Source organism: Rhopalosiphum padi, chromosome 2 (assembly GCF_020882245.1).
Source record: "Rhopalosiphum padi isolate XX-2018 chromosome 2, ASM2088224v1, whole genome shotgun sequence".
Taxonomy (NCBI): domain Eukaryota; kingdom Metazoa; phylum Arthropoda; class Insecta; order Hemiptera; family Aphididae; genus Rhopalosiphum; species Rhopalosiphum padi.
This window is the reverse complement of record NC_083598.1, coordinates 8,298,988-8,323,825: the sequence shown is the minus strand read 5'-3', so window position 1 is coordinate 8,323,825 and position 24,838 is coordinate 8,298,988. Positions and strand designations below refer to the sequence as shown.

Sequence of the window (24,838 nt, the reverse complement as noted above, 5' to 3'; positions counted from 1 at the left end):
ACTGAGGAGAATGGTATTTGGGTACGTCGCAAAATGTTGATCTACTTCTCTACTTAACAAAACATTAAATATACTTTTAAGTTATAACTAATAAGCTACTTTTCTGAAATTTGATTTTTGTAAATCGAAATACTCGAAATAATATTCTGCTTTGGAATATGAAATCATGAGAAATGTACGGTTATTCTAACCAGTAAAAAACTTAAAAATTATAGCGATAAAAAATAGTAAAAATATAATTATTTTTTTTGTTTTGTAACATTTTAAAACTGAATAAGAAATATTTTCAAAAACATAAGTGTTTCTTGAATTAATGAGTGGTAGACGTTAAATTGATCACACCCCGTATAATATACATTATGTGAGTGTGGGCAGCAGTGTTATTGGGGGAGGACTGGGTAGGGATACAGCGCGTGTAAAAGGACGGGAGCTTACGACGAAATTAATAACTTTAGGGCCACCGGTCACGAGCCGCGGGGGTTTGCCGTGTTTGACACGTTGTTATATTACGCGGTGGCGACGCCGGTCACCGCGGGCCCCCACCACCCGGCGACCAGTGTGTGGGTGGCCGGTCCCGCGGTGGCCGGGGCCCGGACACGCCCACGGACCAACACACACGCGCGATTGTCGCTAGTCGAGGAGCGCCGCCCTGTGCCGCCGACTTAGTAACGGCACCACCGCCGCCGCCGCCGCCGTCATATTTACGCGGCCGCGCCGGATATACTATACCAGCATCAGCCACACACACCGCTCTATTCGCTTCTTGGCCCTGGCCACGGTCAAACTACCATTGCGCCGTCACTGCCACCAACGCACCGCATACACGCATATTCGCGCTCCGCCGCCGCCGCCGTCGCAAGTTAACGATACACGTACGTACGTATTCATTATTTATAGTTTTATTCGTGTTGTTTACATCACAAATCACAATATTATTATTATAAATAAAATATATTATCGGCCTCTGCGTGTACGTAATATTTAAATCGATAATTGATTAACAACGACGTAATGTTAAATGATATCATTTTTTTTATTTTAAAATACGATATTCATTGGACATTTTTTAGATTCCCGTGACATTTCGAACCACAGTTCTTACTATACCGGAATTGGTGCCGTCGCAAAATATGATTTGACGTACTCAGATAATGGGAACAGGTAAGTCACGTTTACGCATCATAATATATATTTAATTTTTATGATAATTATTATACATAATTCGTTATAAATGTTATAATACATTAATTTATATGACAATTCCATCATCTATTTAAACGTTATGTCGCTTCCGTGTAAAATTATCCATTTTTCCGTTACGTATAAAAAGCTCGCGACGATCTGTGATAATTTTACAATTTTATTTATTAATTTATGGCGTATACATTTTGAACAGTAACGATAACATATGTATTGAATGTATATATGTGAAATTTAAATATTTCATATTTTAATTATCTTAATTATTTTAAATACGACCAATTATTAGTAAAATATTTCTTTAATATATTTTTTAATTATTTATACTTTTAAAGATTGGAAAAAATTGAAAAAAAAAATATTTTTAATATTTCTAATATTTTAGACATTTTAAATATATTGGAGTATAAACTTTATTAATTTTTTTGTGCTTATAAATATCAATACAAATACAATGTACGTACCTATAACATATAAATAGGTTCAAATTGAAGTTATTAGAAGATTAGAATTTCTTAATAAATTATATTTTGTTCAAAATTAAATAAATATATTTACGTATTTTGGTTTATCAGTTAAAACAATTTAAACTTTAATTTTAATTATTGAATGTGCATTATACATTTAAAAATGAAAAATATTATGTAGGTATAGGAATTTTATACATTTTTATTCGTTTAATTGAATTAGTATCAGAACAACTTTATCATTGACACAAGATAGAACCGCCCTTAAATAAAATGTTTAAAAATATTATGTGCACAGAGGCGTAGTCAGAATTTTTATTTTGGGAGGGGGGGGGCAAAATACTTTTAATTTGAGTTATTGAAAATTTGAAAATCAAAAACAACAAAACAAAAATACTGATTACATAATATTATTAACGTTGATTTGCCGTTTACGTATTAACTATTTTAAATAATTAAAATTTGTAAGATAATTTCCATACTTAAATTTAAATATTTCAAAACAATAGACAAAATACGTTCAATGGGGGTGAGGGCTATAGCCCCTTTAGCTCCCCCCCCCCTTGGCTACGCCACTGTATGTGCATTAGTCTTATAAACTTCCATATCCCAATTATATAGTTAAAGTTAAAAATGTTATCTCTATTTAAGATATTTCAGTTATAAATTATAATAATCAATTAATTAATTTTAATTTTATTTGAATAAACTAAAATAACTTATAACTTATAAGAAAACGAGTAGGTATCTTTGTATATTATAATATATAATCTTTTGAAATTAAATATAAAAGATAATTAGTTTAAAAAAAATATATAATCAAAAAGTTAAACTTGTAGTAATCTTTGTCAATATAAAAAAAAACCTTAAATTGATTTTATGTCTTTCTATGTTATTATAAGTATAATTAACTGGTATACAAAACATGAAGTATTTATGTACACAAAAAATCAATTTAAAAAAAAATGATAAAATTATTTAAGCAAAAAACTTTTGTGCACTTGGGTCATTATTGTTGTTTGAAGGTAATTCAAGTATAATCACGTTTTAGAGAGGCAACCTTTTGTCTAAATAACAATTGTGCTAAAAGATTACTTTTTATGAGTAGAAAACCAAAGATATTTACTCTATTTTAAACGTTTTTAAAAATAACTTCTTATATATTATAATTATTACAGTGTTTACAAAATGTTGTATCAGTCAATAAATACACAGCGTACATGTGATTATTAATACCTCTTTAGACTAAATAAGCGTTCAAAATGTTTAATTTTAAATTAAATTTGTTCTTTTATAATATTAAAGGTATGCATGTATTAAGTTAGTACTTATTATATTTTTACAAAATATAAAATTATAGTACCTAACAAAAATATTATGTGTTTTTTTAAGTATAACTACTTAGATTTGTACTTACGATTTATTATTTTACACAATAATACAATATTGATAATTTAATATTAAATATTGATATTTATTGATAATTAAAAAAAAAATAATACAATATATTTTATATTATAATATAGATTTATATGCCTATATTTTACCATACATATATTTTTGTAAGCTTGAGTGAATAAACTTTGTGTTGCTTAATGCATAGATTAAACAAAATAATGTAATATTTTGTACATATTGAGTTTGATTACTTATATTATACTTTTCAACTTTTACAAAATATAATCATATATATTGTAATGCTGAAAGTTCTCATAATAAATCCTTATAATTCGGAGAATAAGTTCTCTTGAAACCGTTACTCCACAGTTCAATTTTTTATAATCAGTTGATCCCGCGGACAAATACACTCGCGCCTGATTCTTAGAACCATTCGACCCCCTTTTTAAAAGGATCGAAAGCACATCATAATCTCTATTATTGAAAAGTTTTGTTGACCTTTTTGTATCGTTGAAACCGTAAGCCTTTCTTTTTCGGTTGAACTCAAAAAGCCCGGAGAAGATTAGGCATCCCGTTCAAAAGGTGAACACAAAAAAACCTTTAAATGGCTACTCGTTCAGAAAGTTCGAAAAGCCTTAAAAAAACTGTTTTATTTCTTTTTTAAGTTAAATAATAAATAAACGAAGAAGAGAAAAAAAAGTTAAGCCTTTAATCAATTATTATTTAATAGCATTTTATAAGAGCACTGAAATCGCCCTGTTTTCAATTTCAACTGAATGACCTTATAGACCATTAATATTAAATTTTTTTTTGCTAAAATTATAAGGAAGTTAATTGAAGATAACTGAAAAATAAATAGATTATACCCCTATTCAATACAACTTAGGTTAATTTTTTATCAGGAACTATTGATTATTTACATACATTTTACATTCGTGTTTTAGGTCATTACTATATATAATATGCAGAAATCATTAAACAATTTTACATATAGCATATCGTTATTCGTTATAGAAATTTTCGATGGCAACATTTTAAAATTCATATAATTCATATAAATCTAAAATTATGTATTAGTGAAATACTTTTTCAATCAATTTTTATTTTAGTGCATACTGTTTTAGTTATTTTAGTTTAAACACATAAAATATTTTATGTACATAGTAATTAGGAATTATAAAAATATAAGGTATATAAATATTTTTTGATACAGTTAAATATGAATATATAATGTATACTTATAATTATAATTTTTAAAATACTGTTAAAAATATTTGAAGTTAATTTAAAAACTTAAAATATCAACAATTTTAATTTTAATTATTTTTCTTTCAAATGATAATTATTTTTGATTTTTTGAATGCTTACAACTAAGGCTAGGATTTAATTATTTATTTTTATTTATTTTATGTATTTAATATAAAATAATTGAATGTGCATTTAATTTTGTTAAAATCTGCTAAAATATTCAACAAAGAAATGTTAAAGTAAAGCTACAAATTGTACCGTAAAATGTACTCTTTACCAATAACTATATTTTTAAATTAGTACTTAGTTTTTTTTATCATTTATGGAGTAACCTGTGATGATATAAACTTCTGTTTTCAAATAAAAATTATTTTTTTTAAATTTAAATGGTTAATTTAATGATTTAAAAAAAAAAAATGTTAAGCACCTAAATCAAAATTTAGATGAGTATTTCTGAAATACCAAATTCCCATGTGTACTAAGGATAATTATAATTTATAGCTCTTAAAAATTATTTTTATTATTTAAAATTAAATATTTATTTTGATTATTATTATACTCATATATTTTTTACGAATTGTAAGGTTGTAATAAGTTAATATTAATAATTATATAATTTTAAAATCAGCAAAATTAGGTGAGCGCGCTTGAGAAATCATCTTATAGATACCTATAAATACCTACTTCATGTCGCGAGCGCATTTAATATAAATCAAATTCTAATTACTTACCTATACCAGTACTGAGGGCCCAGTGACCAGTACCGCTGCTACGGTTAACATCATAATTATTTCTCACTATCGTATACAAAAATGAATGAGACAATTATAAACATTTTACGATTTAACGAATGTTCAATGTCTTTGGTATTTTAATAATTCGTTATAATTGGCTCAAAATAATATAATAATATTATATTAGCAGATGTTTGGGCGCTTTGATTAAAATAATTGTATTTGTAACTAGTAATTGTTTATTCTAGAATGACTTCGGAACAAGATGATTAGTATTATACTATAATAAGTTGGTTTAGGTTGTATAATATTATAATTATTAAAAATCAAACTTTAATTTCTAGATTAATCCCAAAAACGACTTATATCGCGTCTCCTCCCTCCACTATTATACTATATAATATATGCGCGTGTGTATTTTCTATTACTAATAAAAGAATATTTACAATCTGTGTTGGAATAGAACAATAAGCAAATATGATTAATTATTGATTATCTTCTATAAATTTTAACTGTGAAATAATACAAGGAACGAGGCTGACTAATGATGAAACCCAACGTGATAATTATACTAATATATTATATATATATATATTAGCTTTTTGTAACATATTATATTATTATTAATTCGAATAAGTTTTGACACACAGCATAACTACAGCAGTGATATATGTATAAAATAATATATATAGAATAGGGTATAAACGCTCGACCGTGGACCGATCGCGCGACAAAAGTTGGTCGTATATAGTCGCCGCCAAACGGCCGCGGGCGACGCGGCACAGCTGCTTGTAATGTACTCGGCGCGTATAGCTTTTTCACAACAACGGTCCCGCGCCGGCAGTGGCGGCGGTTGCGTTACATCCACACCCCATGCGCATATACTTTTACGCGCGCTCCGACATCCATTAGCTGCCGTCGTCACCACTGCAGTTTCCGGCCTCGGGGTACGCGTATATACACATGAGCATATTATATACAATTTCGGAAAAAAAAATCGTCTGCTCTGCCGTTTCCGAGAAGTTAAGCACGCAATGCTGCACCTCCGTGCGACATATTTATATACATACATATATATATAGATACTACCGTGTAGTTATAATATAACTTTGTGGCAACAACAAAATTATCAGTAAAATTTACAAATAAGTATTATAGTCGTCAATATTGCAGCACTGGTCTCCATAAGCTAAAGCTTGTGCTGAAAGAATAGTGAATTCTTGTCGGGAAACTGTATGTTTATATAAACCTATTAAACATTTTCCGTAAAGTAAGTATTACAACTACCCAACTTCAAAAAAAAAGATAAAAAGGTTGTTATAGAAACAAAGAAACAACCATATGCCAATCAACTACTCAATTTAACAGGACTTTTGTGAAATTAAAAAACAACAACTTTGTTTATTTAACTTATTAATGCATACTTATACATAGAAACAGTGAAAAATATTCATAGTCAAAATTGCTACTGAAAACTAAAGCCTGTCACTCGGGCTCACTCTTTTCCACCCCCTCAAGGAGGTAAATTTCTTTAAAAAAAATATGTTTTTAAACTTTTTTGTTGACTTCCAATCACATTAGAGTAGTTTAACCTCTTTAAGAATTGATTAAAAAAAAATGTGACCCAAGTTATTTTTGAAGATTTAAGCTATCTACATCCCAACTTTCATTAAAATCGGTTCATTGGTTTATCTCACAAAATCGTAACAGACAAAAGGGCCAAATTACTTTCACATTTATAATATCAATAAATGAATATATACACAAAACATAATTATTAAACTAAATTAAATTTATTATAAACAATATTGAAAGGCAATAATAATGTGTATTTAAAAAAGTACACAGAAGATAACATTTTTACGTAAATAGTTAGGTATATAATTTTGTAAAAGACACTTGACGCGCGCGCGTGGTATACATAAGCGGATTTCGAAACAAGCTCATTAATAAACCACACGCCGAGTTCATATATTGCCGTTGTCGTCGTCGTCATCGTCGTCTCCCGGGTGATATATATACTATCGCCGCACTTATACGTACGTCATTATATATAAGCCCGTCACGCCAACTTTTAAATCCCTCCGCGCCGCCGCCGCAAGAGAATATATATATATATATACACGTCAGCGATCGCATCGTTTACGGTCGAATACAGCATATATCGCCTTATATAATATTATATACATGTAAGGCCGCAAAAGCTCCAAAGCGTCACTTTTCAACATTACACAACACGCATATAGCATAATAAAGGTGTCCGCGCCCACAACTTTTCAACCGTCGGCCGACGAAGGGATCCGGCTTGAACGCAGTCGTCTCTCGCAAAGTTCCCGCGCGAGTAACCACGACTAACTTGCAAGCTCGTCGCCGAGCCATCCCTTCTTGCTGGAATACATCGTATAATATATATATATAACGTATATGCCCATTACCCAGCATCGGATCTGATAATCTGCGTCTTGAAAGGTCGGGATACAACTACTAATATTTATGGTCACTTAAAATATAAATGCCTATTTATTAGTTATTTTATGTAATAAAAATATTGTTTTCGGTATTTGATAAAAGTGAAAATTTATTTAAAAAAGAAAACATTTAAATTAAGTTAGGTGTTTCGTGATTCAGGTATTCCATTTGATCAAGTCACGAGTAAGTATAAAACTGCCACCCATAACAATTTAAAACAAACGGGTGAGGGTAATTCCTTAAAATACTGTTTTTCTTAATCATTATTCAATATTCTTAATTACTCATTACTTTACACTTTACAAAGTTAGAAAGTCTAGAACAATCAGCCTGAAGCCCCTAAAACAAATACAGCATCGAGGCCCCGATGTATTGCAACTCTTGCACCCCGCTAAATCCGGCACTTTATAAGCCCGCCTATACAAATACAATGTAATGTTATTATGTTTTCAAAGTGGACTTTGCCGGTCTTTTGGCGATCACGTCATTTGTGATTTGTGTACCAATCTATAATAAAATAAAACAATTTAATACATAATGTTATACAAATTATAAGTATATATTATATTGTACTCTTATATTGTATCCTGCAGTAATGCTATATAATACTTTTTTTAGTATCAATATCGTTTCATTTATGCATATACATGTCGATAATTCGATATTACAATAAATTATATAGACATCGAATATTAATATTGCAATATCGTAGTATAAAAAAAAATTTATTATTTTATATTATACTTACACAATAACCAAAAATTTAAAATACTTATGTACTTGGTTACATTGATATTGGTACCTACACGCTACACATATATTACAAGACGTAAAAGGATGGGTAGGTTCTTAGAAAATTATCGGTTTCGGTTCTTGTCCAGTTCTAAAATATTCCCCTTCGGTTCTCGATACCGTTTCCGATGCCGGTTATTCTTTTAAAAAAAATCTTAAAATTAAGAATAGTAATTAATTAGTATACTGTATAATACTATATAATTGACACGCTTACGAGTTACGAGACACGGACAAACGCACTCGTGCACACGATAAAAATGGAAAAATAGAATTACGAATTACGAATTACACAAGCATAGCATGTCAGTATCATAAATATTAAATTCATAAATCATAATACATAAGTTCAGTAGTCATTACCAAACAAAACATAGTTCATATTGTTACTCTAGTAATTGATTATCAGTCGGGTACTCGGGTTATCAGTTATCGACTTATCACAGTATTGTAAAAAAGCGCGAACCGAGAAAAAAAAGAACCGGTACTAATAAAAATGAGTACAATAACCATAACTATCGGTTTCTTCGGTTCCTAAAAAATCAATAGAATCGGCTCATCCCTAATTAAAAGTATATTATAAACATTAATTAATATTTTTATTTTTATTATAAATACCTTTTAGATGTACCTATCATGTAAGGTAACTTTTAGTCCGTACTTAATTATTCAGTTTTTTTCTACATTATAATTATTTTGCATGTGACTATTATTTGTATAATTTAAATATTATTGATATAATACGCGTTACTTTAAACCCGTTTTTTTTCAGTCTATTTATCATAGGCAATATCAGTTTGTAGGTATTTTCACTATTTTGAATACATATTCTGTACGAATCGTATACACTATATTTTATGTAGTCTCATTTATAAACAATATATTTAATAATTTTATTGTTAATATTATAGTTAATTCGATATAAACTTATCTGTGGCTAAATGCGCGTTATCTATTTATATATTTAAAGTATACTTAAGTACATAACTTATCTATACACGAAACAAATATGAAATTAATTATATTATCTATAGCTATATTTATACTTGTGTAATGTGTATTTTACCATATATCAAAAGTTATTTTTATTTTATTAATATAGGAGACCGATTATTGGATATCCCGTGCAAAGTTTGTGGGGATAGAAGTTCTGGCAAACATTACGGCATTTACAGTTGTGACGGTAAGTACCGTAGATAATTTTCCTCTGGTATTTATATATTAATGGTTTGGGACTAACAAATGCCGTTGCGTGTATTGTTCTGCAGGTTGTTCCGGGTTTTTCAAAAGGAGCATCCACCGGAACCGGGTGTACACGTGCAAGGCACAAGGCGAACTCAAAGGCAGGTGCCCCATTGACAAGACCCACAGAAACCAGTGTAGGGCTTGTCGACTCAACAAGTGTTTTCAGTCGGCAATGAACAAGGACGGTGAGTTCGTGTCAAAATTGATAAATATTATGCTTGATTCCACCCTTTATATATATACATAAATATTTTCACCACGCCGCGGTACTGAAGTTTTTACAGCGCAAAATGTTTGTGTACACTTCTGTATTATGATATAATGTATGTTATTTGTACTGTTATATTGATTATACACATATTATCATACAAATGTACACATTTTCGGCCATTTTTGTTTCAATCCCCAAACAAAGTGTATTCTGTCAAAGTAATTGTTATATAATAGTTATTTTGTCGGTGATTTCCTTTCCTGAGTGTACAAATATATATTATATGCGTGTATAAACAACAGATAGGAACACCGCAGAAGCTACTTCAACGGTGTCCCGACAAAACTGTTAATATTATGCGTACTCACGATTTTGCGGTGCCATATCGTGACAGATCATAAAATCAGTAGCACCGTGTCGTGTTTACATTGTATTTAATGTTCGGGAAAACGCATTTTGGTTTTGAATTCATTTCACGTAACATATTATACAATAAATATATTATGAAATATATAGGAAATGTGTATTTATATATTTAAACATAATATATACAATGTGCATACATAGGACCATATTAAAATCATTTAGATAAGTATTAAATAGATTTTCCTAATATATAAATTTATATAAACTATAATATAGTTTTCATATGATTTTATAATGGTATAAAAATATTAAATATTATATTATAATGATTTTATATTTAACAATGATAAAAGAAAACTTTTCAAAAATGCGCAAGTAAATAACTATGCATATATTGCATATATTTATGCAATTGTTATATCATATATATTATAAGATATGTATCATTCAACATAGGAGTTCAAAAAAAAAGTTAGTATTCACTATTCTGTGTAAATTTATTATATTTTAAATACAAAGATATAAATTATGCTGTTTAAAAAATTATTTTTAATCATTACATAGTTTCGGAGATCGCAAAAATAAAATAATGAAATAAGAATAACTATGCATTATATCTCGATTATTTATCTGAGTCATTACCAATAGAAAGGTTCAATATATTATACATAACTATATATAATGGGTTGCCGAAAAAATATGGTTTTAATTTAAATCCATTTTTTTAAGGCACATATATGTTTTTATATAAATAAACATTCTAAATTGTTAGACGGTAGACCTCAACAAACAACTTAAACATTTACTGCTGAAAATAGTAGACCACATAGAATAAGAAGGTGATAAAGATACTATAATAATTTAACGTTGGATTTCGTCGAGTAAACCGACAGCTTTGACCGTCTGTTTTCCTCGCTGTTTTGTACATTCAACCGCCATCCACGATCATTAAGGGCTGACTAAAGATTTTCTTGCATTTTTTTTTCGTTCGTCTAATTTCTCGGGTGTTGAATAATGACCCACCCCTAAACAAAATGCCTAGTTTATAATGTCGTTAACGCGAAGTCTTCAATCACGCCAAGCAAAACCTCTCTCTTAACTCTATCTCTTCGCTCTTTAATTCTTTTTCTCCTTACCCTCCTCAGCCTTTGATAAATGAACCGCGTTTTGTGCAAAAAGCTACCGCTCCAGCACAGCGTAGCCAATTTTCGGTCTTCATTGAAAATTCTCCAGCTATTCGCGCACCCCTCCGTAAATAATATATCCCTTTCACGCATGTGTGTGTGGGTGTTGTATTTGGCGATTACAGGCTGGAATATATACGTGTGAGTTTTTGACAGCTGATAGCTGGATTAACTGACTTACCAACGGAAAAACAAGTGTAAAATAGACAGGAGGGGGGTCAATGACTTGATGCAATTCAAATGTGCAATTCGGAAAACGATAGCAATTTAAATAAATATAAAAGGCGTGAGTTTCCTTTCCATACTCAGTTGAAGTAATGATAAAAAACGAAGGCATATAGGTGTACAAATTAAATTCGTATGTACAATATTTGCTCATTCATTATAGTAAATGTGTGTCTAATGCCTATATAATTGCAACATTCATACGATTCTACAAACCATAAATATAGGATAAAATACTAAATTATATTATTATCCTATATTCGGTTGTAATATTTAATCTTCGGTCTACTTAAGAACGATTTGAATATTTGATATTATAATACGAGTATAACTATAAAAATAGCCATTTTTGAAAATATCAATAACATAGTATATTTATTTTTTAAATAGATAACTAATTGCATTATATTATAAAGCAAGACTGTTGATCTGTATTATATAACGGAAATGATTGTAAATTTAAATTAATAAATAGTCAAAAATAATATTATGTAAATACGAAAACATATGTTAATATTATTATTTTGATAATTTAATAATAATTTTAAATTGAATTATAATTATTGATAAAAACTTATAGGTATAGGTTGTATTATATTTTATTCAATCTATATGTACCTATAACTGACGAGATTGATTTAAAATAATTTTTAGATCGCAGTATAATATGCTTAAAAATAAGTTGTTTCGACCAAAAACCAATTGAATAAAATGCCCGTATGTCTGGAGATCGTTAGCTGAAACAACAAAAATGTTCGTTTTGAATATTCGTGGATCAAAAAGGTACAGCGTAGCCGGGATTATTTGATAAAAAATAAAAAAATACATAAAAAGAAGGGTTTATTTCATACGGGTTGTTTTCTTGAGTTAAACATAAAAATAAATCATCTGGGTCTCGCCATATTCTCGGATTTCGTTTAGCGTAACAAATTTGCAAAATCACAAAGTTTCTTATGCTACAGCGTTCCGTGGACCGGATAGTGAAATGTAGGTAATTTAATTTTGATAAAAAAATAATAATAATAACAAACAGGAAAATATGCATGGTAAATAACAAAATAAAGTGTTTTAATATACAACTAGCAAGAGATTGAAGTGCAGGGCGCCTCCCAGTGAACTGCAGGTGATTTAGAAGATATTATATTGATATATAGGTAAACTCACTGTATTATATTTGTGTATGATAACAAAAGAACTGGGGTGACAATGGGAACTATAAACGGGGAGACAGTTTTCAATCAGCAGTAAATATCCGTGAACAATTGAACAACCCTCGAACATATCAACGTGTATAGTTATTGGTGTAAATGTGTAATCCGATGATGAATTATTATTATTGCTTCCAGGTATTTGAATATCATAAATTGAGTTTAAATGAACATTTTTACAAAATGTTTTTTCGCTCGAATCCGATTTCAAATAAAAATTATAATAATAAATAATAGCGAATTCATAAAAACAAATTATTTGAAAAGCTCAGATTAAAAAAAAAATGCTAAGCATATTAAACCAGAACAAAAGCTATGGCACGTGCAGTTTTCAGTGATTTTTCGTGCAGCTTAATCTGTATATATATATATATATATATATATATATATATGACTGATAAGAATGAAAAAATAACGTGAGCGAGATATCGTGAAAAAATCTGGTTTCTAAAATAAAATGTATAAAATCAAAATGTCAATAAAACAGTGTATGATGCAGCGCACAATGTAACTTGGATTTGAGTTAAAATAGCTTGAAAATTATTAAATATTATGATGATGAAATGTATAGATTGTGCCTAATTGTATTGAAAAATAAGAGCCTAAATTAAAATTAATTTAATAAATATAGATATTGGTGAATAATAATTAATGCAGCTACAAGATTCACGGTCACGAGTAGTTCTTTTTAGTCCTTAAGTGCCTACATTATATTTAATTATTTTTCTTAGAACTATTTCTAAATATTATATTATATCAAGACGATCAAATATGTATGTACATTAATAAATTATGGTATATTGGCTAATTTGATTAAAATTAAATAGATGATTATAATTACTTTAAAATTGACATTTTAAACACTGAAACTTGTAAATAATAGACACTCTCGGTTACCAACATTTTGTTCGTTCTTCAGAGGGGGTAATATTTTTAAATTCATAAAGGGTAAACGTGTAAAGGGAAAAATAATATGCGCTAGATTAAATTAAATTATAATATTATTATTTCATGTTTTTAGAAGATGCTATACGCTCGTAAATATTGAGATATTAATGATATAATAATTAAAATATTTTAACAATACACAGGTATATAAATTAATATAAAAACATATTAAAAAAAAGAAATTCATATACATTCATAAATAAATTTTATGTGAAAAAAAATCGGTGTCAAAACGTTTTTGTTATCGTAATACTAATGTAAACGCGTTTTTATTGTCATTTGTCATTGTTTTTAAATTAATATTAAAATAGGTATACATTTTTCGGAGGTTTTCCTATTAAAAAGTATTGAAAATTTCCCCGTTTTCAAAAAAACCTCCACTATTGGGGGGGGGGGGGTGTACGTTAGGGAAGGTTTCACTGTACATAATATTTACACTGTATATATTTAAACTTTCAACCATGACTATTATTCGCGTTAGATGCAACAATTTCTTTTTTCTTTTGTCTAGCCTCCCTTTAATCCACTGTTATTTCTTAACAATATACACCCTCCTCCTCCGCTGAAATGTAATATTATTATACTACAAGGGGTGATGTTCAAGGCACACATAATGACGCGTGACTTTATTTTTATGATATATATAGGTATTATGATAATAATATTAAATAAATTAAAACATTAAATAATGATGTATATATACAGCGGTGCAACACGAACGAGGACCACGCAAACCAAAGTTGCACCATCACCACCACCATCACCATCACCACCCGATGAAGGACTCACCGCAGCCCGCCGCCAACCACCAACGACAATCCGGCCAAATCCAGCTGAGCGCCGACCATAACAACTTGATCCAAAAGACGTCTTCCTCGGCGTACCCGAAAACGCCTATGGATACAGCCCTGCCGCCATTGCCGCCGGCACCGCCGTCGCAGCAACACCTCCACCATCATCAACAACAGCAACAGCAGCCGCCACCACCTCCTCCACAACAGCAGCCACCACCGCCGCCTACGCTTCTGCCTCCCACGCCGCCGCAAGGACACGTGTTCTTAGGGCAACAACAGCCGCCGCCGCCACCCGGGCTCTTACAGATACTCATGTCGGCCGAAAAATGTCAGGTAAACGAAATCACTATGCATGTATGTAATATTTAGGTTCCTATCTATACTGGCTTTATTATATAATACACGTAAATATGCCCCCCCCATTTCCGTATTAACCATATTTACATATGTTATTGCATACTATTAATTTATGCGTTACGGGTTGGAATTGTCTAATAGGGAAAAAATGTAATGTCAAGTTGTTGTACATGCAGACAAAACATATATTAACACGAGTTAATGTTATATACACACTTAAGTTTACGCTTAATAATGATATACCGAGTACAGGCAGTATAGATTACAATAATATACAGTCTAGGAAGTATGATTATCATAATATAACATATATAATTTTAACGATTTAAATAGTTAAAAACTTGAAATTGTTTTTGATTTATTTACCATATACAATACGTGAGAGCTTTGTCTGGATCTTTAATTTAAGGTCATTAAACCCGGTAAGTTAAATCCAGATGGGAAGATGAGACTTCGATGATAATCGACAGGTTAAATGGAAAAGGATATTATGGTTAAAGTCCTAGGGATGAAATTCTTCACTCTGTCCGAAGACCCAATAGCTATAGTAAGAACACCCGGTTTCAATTTACCATCTGCCTTATAGACCACCCTTAACCAAAACAGAATCGAGCAGAAAAGATACAATTACACGCGAACCATTAGGCATTTGGTAGAAGTATCGAGTATGCATATTATAACGAGGTTTACAGGAGGTATAGAAGAAATTCACGCAGTCAACGTAAATGCTGTTGAATGAATGAAAAACTTAAGTGTGCGTCCATGACTAAGCCTGCATAAAAAAATAACAAACAAATAATAAGTTACCAAATCGTTCCCATACTTATTTTGATTTTCGTCTTTCTTCGATATATGTCATACTCATTACCATAAAACCGGTGTCATTATAAACGGTTTCTACTATATATGGGTAGGTATGTAAATAAGCCGGGAGATGTGACATTTGCAATTTCAAGTAGGTATTGTGAATTTCAGTCACTAATATAGAAATATTTGGCGCAGTGTGTATTATAGATACGTACACGTCGTGTATACGTGCATAGTGCATACTGCAAATAATATAAGTACATGTGTTATACACAGCCATTGAAGGAGTATGTTGTGTGTGTGTGTGTGTGTGTGTGTGTGTCGTGATATAATATTATACTGTGCAGCAGCCCGATGAGGGGCCGGCGAGCGGACCGATAGTGCGCGGCGGAGGAGGATGCTACTGCGGCGGCGACGGCAGCGGAGGAGTGCGCACTCGCGCGATGAGTCAGCCCCCCCCCCATGCGCGGACGTTTTGATGTGAGAACCGGACCACATGGTCCTCGCGGGTTTTAGCAGCAATCGAACCCTTTGTTCGCGGACGTCAAAGACGCCCTCTGGCTTTACCGTATTATACGTTTACGCACACATACACACACGGACGGACGCGTACGATCGTATAAATATATGTATATAAACGTACATATTATATGTATATATACACAATGTTGAATGTGTGTCGAGTATTTTACACATCACATTGCGTCGACCCTCGGGCTTAAGCTCGACTTTTATCGCTATTAGCATCGGTGTGCGGCGGCGAGGTGTGGTGCGATGTCGGGTGACGAGCTGCAAACGACTGCAGTGTTCTACATTAATATTAATGATAATAATATTAAAGTATATATAGGTACATCAATATATATGTTTATATCTGTTTTATTATTTTTTTTTTTTTTTTTTTTTTTTAGTTAACGCTGTTATTGACTGAGAATATTTTTCTCCCATAACTATACTTATGTACATAGTGTAACCAATATGGGTAGGTTCCCGATCCTCGTGTGTATATACTAATGCCAACGTTCCTTCGCAATGTTATATACCAATACTTATTCGTATTATGGGCTATTACATAATGTGTAGCTAGCTGGCATACGCGACCATAATCGAATACTTTTTTTATACGCATATTAAAATCGAAATATTCACCATAATAGTATCAAAGGTCAAAGAAAATAGGTTCCATATAATAGGGGATTAATAAAGATATCGGTTAATAGAAATCAAAACATTTTCTCGGATTATAGGCTTATAGCAATATTCTCAATAGATATAAGAGACTTTTATTTACATAATACATAAAAATTCATTAGGGCTTTTTTAATCATTACATTACTGACGAATGTTCACTCCAGTTATGTGTTCTGCAGTTGTATCTGTAGTCTGTACGCATAATTGCTATATAATCTGTGATGCCGTGATGATATTTGTGTATATTGTGTATTTGTGTATAGGTATATTTGATGTGACATTCACTCGGAATCATTTTCTATTTAATGAAGAACTGTTTATTTTTTTTCCCTCTCGCAGGAATTGATATGGAGTGCAAAGATGTCAGAAGCCTCGTCACCTATTGGCATACCGCAACCAACCAGTCCTCAGAGTTCACTTTCGTTGTCGTTGTCACCGACTTGGGAAGTCTTACAGGTAATTAAAATTATTATGTCGTAATTGCATAATAGATTCTTATAATTATATAAAAGTCTTATTTTATAGGTTATATTTTTCCCCGTTAATAATTAATTATATGGAGTTATACTATTACCACTTTGTTATTCACTAATATAATATGTAAAAATTGCCCGTTTAAAAATAAATAAAAATAGGTAATATTATAACTGAATAATAATAAGTAAAATAACCGATAGGAAATGTTAAGTCTATTACAAAATAGTTATTAGTATACCTATGTATTTTATTATAATATTTATTAACGTAGCATAGTTAATAAATTAATACTTAATAGTATATTAGTATAGCTATAAAAAATTTTTTTAAACACAACAATGTATCATTGTAGATTATACCGCATGATACAAAATTGTTCAATCATTGATTGTTACTTGTTAGTTGTTACACTATCATTGGTGGATAACACGAATACACGATGTCGCGGTAGACGTGTAATAATACTATACTTACCTATATTTGACTTTGAGAGGACACTACACCCGCATAATGTGTTGTCTTCGACTTATAAACATATAGCATAGCAAACTAAAAGGTATTTAACATCTTAACCCTTATTATCACAGTGAATAATTATTGTTAAAATTCTAAATTGTTTGTACATTTTAAAATGTTTTACTATGTTTGTTACTCGTTTTAAAATTAAAATATAAAAAACTTATAAGATTCACTAGATAATATTCATACTTTTAAATCTGATAATAGGTAAATTCAAATAAGCATTAAGCATAAAAGAGTTAAATGGATTCTTCAGAACGTGCCATTTTCTATGTCATACTTTATACCTTCGTTTTTAAGACGAGAGACAACGCATGTGGGTATAACGTCTTCTTAGTTCTTATAAGTAATTATAATCAAGCGATAAAACTTTTTACAAATTTATGTTTGAAATACTATTAAATAAATATGTTCATACCATTCCAAATGTTATATTATACTCATCACTCAATCATAATATCTTTCGATGAAATATCACTTTTATGTTTTAAAAGTTATAATATTATTTAATTCATATACATTATTATTATGTAAATCGTTGGTTTATCAATACTGATAAATATCTAAATTACCTAATGCTCCGATGTCATTATACAACACCTGTAGTTACAGAAGTTACAGTCAATAGTTACTTATTAAAATATATATTAATGATTAGACGTATTAAGTAAAGTTATATCGTTGTATAAAAAAGTACAATTTTTAATTATTATTTAGGAACTGAATAGACAAATCAGTCAATGTTGATACAATAATTCGTTTGCACTTTCAAATAATAAATGTAATATTGACATTTGCTATATAGATATACTGTAGAATGTAGATAACTGACGTTTCAACACATAGGGTTGATTGCATACACACTGATGCAAGAGATTATATTTTATACGCGAGGGTTGACTTTTTGACTGCCCGCCTACTTTTCTGCGGGTGGCAAAAGGTGTGCCTCTTTATCCAATCGCCTGTGATTGAAGATTAAAAATGGCGACCCAGTACGAATACATTTAACAAATACATATATTTATACAACATATGTTCGTGTATATAATAATGATTAATTTTTAGTAATGTTTAAAGGTTTTCGTTTAAATATTTTTTTTATATTTAAGTTTACTATAACACAATTTAATTTATAAAAATAAGAAAAATGGTTATAAAAAAAAAAAAAAAGAAACCATATAAAAAATATCTGTGCATATGAATTTATAATGTACTTATATATTATATCTTATAGTTGTAAAACATAAAATAATATCGAAATCATTTTATTAAAATGTATTAAACACGAAATAGTTTAATTTTTGAAACAATTCAATATATTTTTACAATAAAGTGTTCTTTTTCTTTATGTGACAGGAGACCACAGCTCGATTACTGTTCATGGCAGTGAGATGGGTTCGATGCTTGGCTCCATTTCAAACTCTTTCCAAACACGACCAGGTAATAAGCCAGTATATTGGTAATTTTAATCCATTATCATTATGATTAATCCATGATAGTAGATACTATTATATTATACTTTATATTATTATTATTTATTGTTAAAATATATCATATTTACGTACCATTCGATAATCTTTCATATATTTTTTTCTTACGGTATTTTAACACAAGTTTTGAATGTTTTAATTGTTCAATACAAATATTGTACTCATCAATGGTTAAAAATGAGTGATTATCGCTACATTTTTTAGTAATTATATCAGATATAGGTAATATTGTTAGATTTTTTCCATAACAAGTTTATCCGTATGTAATTGTATCAATAATACAATTTAAAAAAAATTAACACGTCATTTACGAATAATTTAACACATAACTACAATATAACGATATCGATCCTGTGCGTACCGTAAAAAACTGACAGAAATATTGTGTAAAGACTAAAATAGTTAATATATTATTATATAATTACAATAAAGTCCAATACTAGTAAGTCCCGCACTAAGCTTATTTATAAACATAAAAAGTGGTTGTACTTATTAGAAACAGGAGCACAGTACTATAACCTATTATAGTAGATATTATTATATTAGATTTTAGTCTGTGGTTCTATCTACTGTGAAATACTTTCTACTACCATCAAAATAAAATTAAAATATAATTTTCCATCGTGTGTAGAAATTATCGATAATCAAACCCAAAGAATAATAAACTATGATAATTATTAGTTTGTTAGGTAGGTAACTATTATTATTTACTAGAAAATAACGTTATTTTAATGTATAACATCATTTACTGTAAGTCTGTAACACGTACACATTTAAATGATCGTGGATTTCACGATAGAGATAGTATCTATAATACCGCAACCATATAGGTGTAAATAATTCTTAACTCTGTGCAGTATCTATACTGGTTTACCATCAACTATCAAACATAAATTATATTTTCAATTTTGTGGATACAAAATAAGGTATTTTAAGGACTTGAATCTCACCTACAATTATTTTTATTAGAATAATTTCTTTATTTTAGTACATTACAAATACTTAAAAACAATCTTTATTCGTAGATATACATAAATAAAGTTATACAGTATAGGTTTTTCATACTTTAACCAGTTTAACCTATAAATATAAAAGTTATCCATATGACACTGACAGGCGACAGCCTATAATAATAATTAAAAAGCACATTTGTTAAATTAATCGGGAAATTTACAAAATTAACAAAAGTTTTTGTTAATCTAACAAAGTTTTAAAAAATACTATTAATAAGAATAAAGCAAATAACTTTGTTGAATTAAGCGAATGGTTTAGTAAACTAACAATGTAATAATATGGACGAAATATGGTTAAACTATGAATTAACAAGATTTTAATATCCAAATCAACAAACCTCCCCGTTAGTTTGTTAATTTAATTGGTAATTTTATTTATTTTGCTGATTTTTTTCATTCTGTGAACATCCCTAATACATTAAAATTAATTTATTACTTATAGTTTAAATAAAACTGTGACTATACATACTGACAGATTACATAGCGATTCTTTTAACTGCACCGAATTATACTCATTTTATATTTTGAAAAATATATTAACTTAGTATTCTATTATGATATATATTTCAACTAACATATAATATTAAATATTATAAATTGGTCGCAGATGCACGTTTTTTTTAAAAAAAAATGTCAGAGGGAGAATTAATTTTGTTATTTTTGACGACGTCAAAATTGATTTTTTTTTCTCTATAACGCAGTTACTATTGCTACAAGAATCGTGGAAAGAATTGTTCCTGTTACACTTGGCCCAGTGGTCCATTCCTTGGGACTTATCGCCACTATTAAATTCAGATAAGGCTCGCGAAAGGCTACCAGCGGACGACACTAAGGTCAACAACGAGATGAAAATCATACAAGAGATATTGGCACGTTTTCGACAATTATCGCCGGATGGTAGCGAATGCGGTTGCATGAAAGCGGTTATTCTATTCACACCAGGTGAGTGGTGAATTATTAATAAATTATGATCGATGTTAAAATGTTTAATATTTTAAATAAAAAAAAACTACATTTAATTGTATATACAAATATATTATTATTTGTACGTACAAGTAAGTACATATATTATATTATGAACCTTGTATAATATATATATAATATTAAAATAAATATAATAAACTGTAATAAAAATAATGAATGATAATATACCTACATTGTGTATCTTATAAACTATATATATATATATTAAAAAGAAAATATTATTTAAATATTAGATATATTATGTTTTGTTTTTCTTACTGTAAACGAAATTTAATAACAATAATTTATTTCAAAAACCTAAGTATGTGGGTATTTTATGTTTTTCATCTATAATATATTCTTAAAAATTTATTTTTTCTGTAGAAACACCGGGCTTGATCGACGCGCAACCGGTGGAAATGCTTCAAGACCAGGCGCAGTGCATATTAGGCGATTACGTGCGAGGCCGGTATTCGAGACAGCCTACCCGATTCGGACGGTTGTTGCTCATGTTACCCAATCTCCGTGCAGTCCGGCAGGCGACTATTGAGAGGCTGTTTTTCAAGGAGACCATCGGTGACATACCGATACAAAGACTACTCGGTGACATGTACCATATGGAAAAGTCGTACGCGTAGTGAATCAAACTTAATATAAATCTGTATATATGTGTTATGTGTAATATATAATACAGTTAAATTTCCATATAACTAACATCTAACTTCCATTTAGCAAAATTTTCTGTTAAACAAAATGTTTTGAAAAATCAAACCTAATTAATATTTAATTAAATTTAAGGATTTTTTTTGTTACTTGTGAGACTTTGACGACTTTGTAGTATGGACATTTCACTATATTATATAATGCATTAGTGGGTTATATACTAGCTTAAGTATTTATGTGACTTTGTTTATCATATAATATCATATAGTATAGTATTAATATATAATAATCCCTGCAAGTCTATAAACAAGATCTGTACCTATATTATAATTATATACCTACTATATATAGAGATACTTTGTAAATTTGTTTTTTTTATATAAACTTACATATTTCAATACATTTATTGGAAATACATATATGTATAGCATTGCAGTATACATGGCTGTGCACTGTGTAGGAACATATAGCTGGCGAGTGTCAAACTCACAAATTATGTTTGTTATGAATATTTTCAAATTTTATATTTTTCCGGATTTCAAAAATTCATCAATTTAATAATGAAAACACCGTAATGACTTAAATATGATTGTATATGTTAATAATTAATATATATATATGTCATACGGAATACCATAAAATATTTCGTTTTTTACTATAGATACCATGATATACCGATCATACCGACAATCGGCATTGTTTCATCGATCAATTATAGCCATCATTGTATCAAAATATACTGAAATATAAGTATAATAAATACTAATATCTACCAATCATAGATAACACTTTAAAATAATTAAATGTAAACATATGATGAAAATTGAATACATATAACAATAATTATTATTATTATTTATCATTTAAAAATCACGAGTGTGTGTGATTTTCTCTTAAAGCACAGATAGGTACTTAACATTTTTTAATTGAGTTAAAATCGAAAGCTATATACACCTAATTATATTATACATTTTTTTGTCGTCATATTTTTAAAAAAATATACTTATTTCGGTATAATACAGTATAGGTAGGTATACTTCAGTATTTTTGTATCATATATATATATATAGGTACGGTACCATGGTATTTATCTATATATTATATTATATACTTATTATACTTTGATGATTTTATATTATATGTTATATGGTATTTACGGTTAAAGCTTGGAGGTGGTATTGAGCAGTTACTGAAAAAACATCAACCTTTTATAAACCAAAATTATATACACACAAACTAACTTATCTATTTGTATTAACAATACTTGTGATTGATACAGCTTTTCTGTATGGCCCCTCTGCTAAATATAAGGTGGATTTTTATATTTTTCACCTAAAACTAGTAAAATTTAACTTAAATACGTATCTATATGAGATAAAGTATCGACTCTCAATATTGTTGAAGATAAAAAAAATGCAGAAGAAATTGTAAAAACTTCTATATAAATGTGCAAAATATATATATAGATACATTTTTAATTTTATTAAAATCAGTTAAAAGTTTTAAAATGTGTATAGGTATATACCATTAATATTTATATAGTCCATCGCGATATAGTCGCATAAGGTTCTAGTCATGATTATTTTGTTACCAAATCGTTTATATTATATTATATTTATTATTATTTATTTATTATATATAATTATTACTTTAATATTTGATATGTACCTAAATGTTTAAAAAAATACTCTACATTTTTGTGTAATACTATATGTACTGCGTGTTTTTAATAAGATTATTAACTAAACTATTAAACTAATAAACTTCATATAACCATCCTTATAGTTTTATTAGCTTATTTACAAAATATATAACTGTATGGTTTGTATGCATAAATGTTTGCATACTTGTATGTTAATAATTCTTATACATTTTAAACGATCAAAACTAACTTCTATTATAATACATTTTAAATAAATCTATCTAGTCATGTTCTGCAATGGCCAATGCGTACTAAGTATAAACCTATTCTGTATTTTATAGAAATCGAACAATATATTATTATAAATTTATAACCATTTCAAATTAAATTTGAACAATTCGTTATTAAAAAGTAATCTTTATAGTTAAATGTAATCTATGACTTTATTTGATTTCATTTGTATACATAATTTCCAATTTCCATCATTACTCAATTTGTAATTTATTATTAATAATTCTACACATTACTATATAGTCATTATTGTAACTATTTATTAAAATACAAACATGTATGAATATATTATATTAATTTGTATTTATGCTCCAGTATATGTTGAATTATATTATTGTGTACCTACAGCTGTAATACTTAAATATTATTATTTAATTTTGTTTAATGTTTAATATTTAATATTAGGTCTGCGTGTACCAGTTCTTGACTTGGAAAATAAATAGTAGTAGTACAGGTACTTTTATAAAATATAAAATAATTACGTTCTCAACGGCTATCAAGTTAGCTAATTAATAATTAATGTACATTATAATTTATAATAATAAATTAATATGACCGGCGGGTTATATTTTTTCCTTCCTCCACGTCTTCTTTATAATTAGTCTAAACTCTAAAGTATATCACGAAAGACCAACAAACATTTTATAATTTACTTATATGACAATAGTTTTCATTAAAAACGTGAGTAGGTGGTAGAATTTTGCAAGCAATTGTGGTAATACTGATATTATTTCCAAATAGACCAACAAAAAAGTATGTAGGTAATTTTAAATATTTTAATCAAGATAGTTATTTACCTAAACCTAATACACATATATTAAAATAGTTATATAATTTATTGTATAGGTAATATGTCTTATATGCATTATAAAAAAATATAAAAATAAGTTTACAAAAGAAGTAGTCTTGACCATAGATAAAATATATTATACATAC

The 24,838-nt window shown here is 28.9% G+C and overlaps 1 protein-coding gene across 2 annotated transcripts; it reads left to right on the top strand.

Moving 5' to 3' along the window:
• Positions 1-675: 675 nt before the first annotated feature.
• LOC132922764 (protein dissatisfaction) lies at positions 676-24,481 on the top strand. Of its 2 annotated transcripts, none has more exons than XM_060986453.1 (9): positions 676-872; positions 1,071-1,161; positions 9,411-9,491; positions 9,577-9,738; positions 14,401-14,822; positions 17,184-17,300; positions 19,197-19,280; positions 21,045-21,285; positions 21,691-24,481. In XM_060986453.1, exons 2-9 carry the CDS (start codon positions 1,152-1,154, stop codon positions 21,942-21,944), a joined length of 1,371 nt encoding a protein of 456 aa, XP_060842436.1. In that variant the 5' UTR covers positions 676-872; positions 1,071-1,151; the 3' UTR covers positions 21,945-24,481. The 2 variants fall into 2 exon arrangements, with proteins under 2 accessions (XP_060842436.1, XP_060842437.1); XM_060986454.1 differs by having other exon boundaries at positions 676-876.
• The last annotated feature ends 357 nt before the right edge of the window (positions 24,482-24,838 follow it).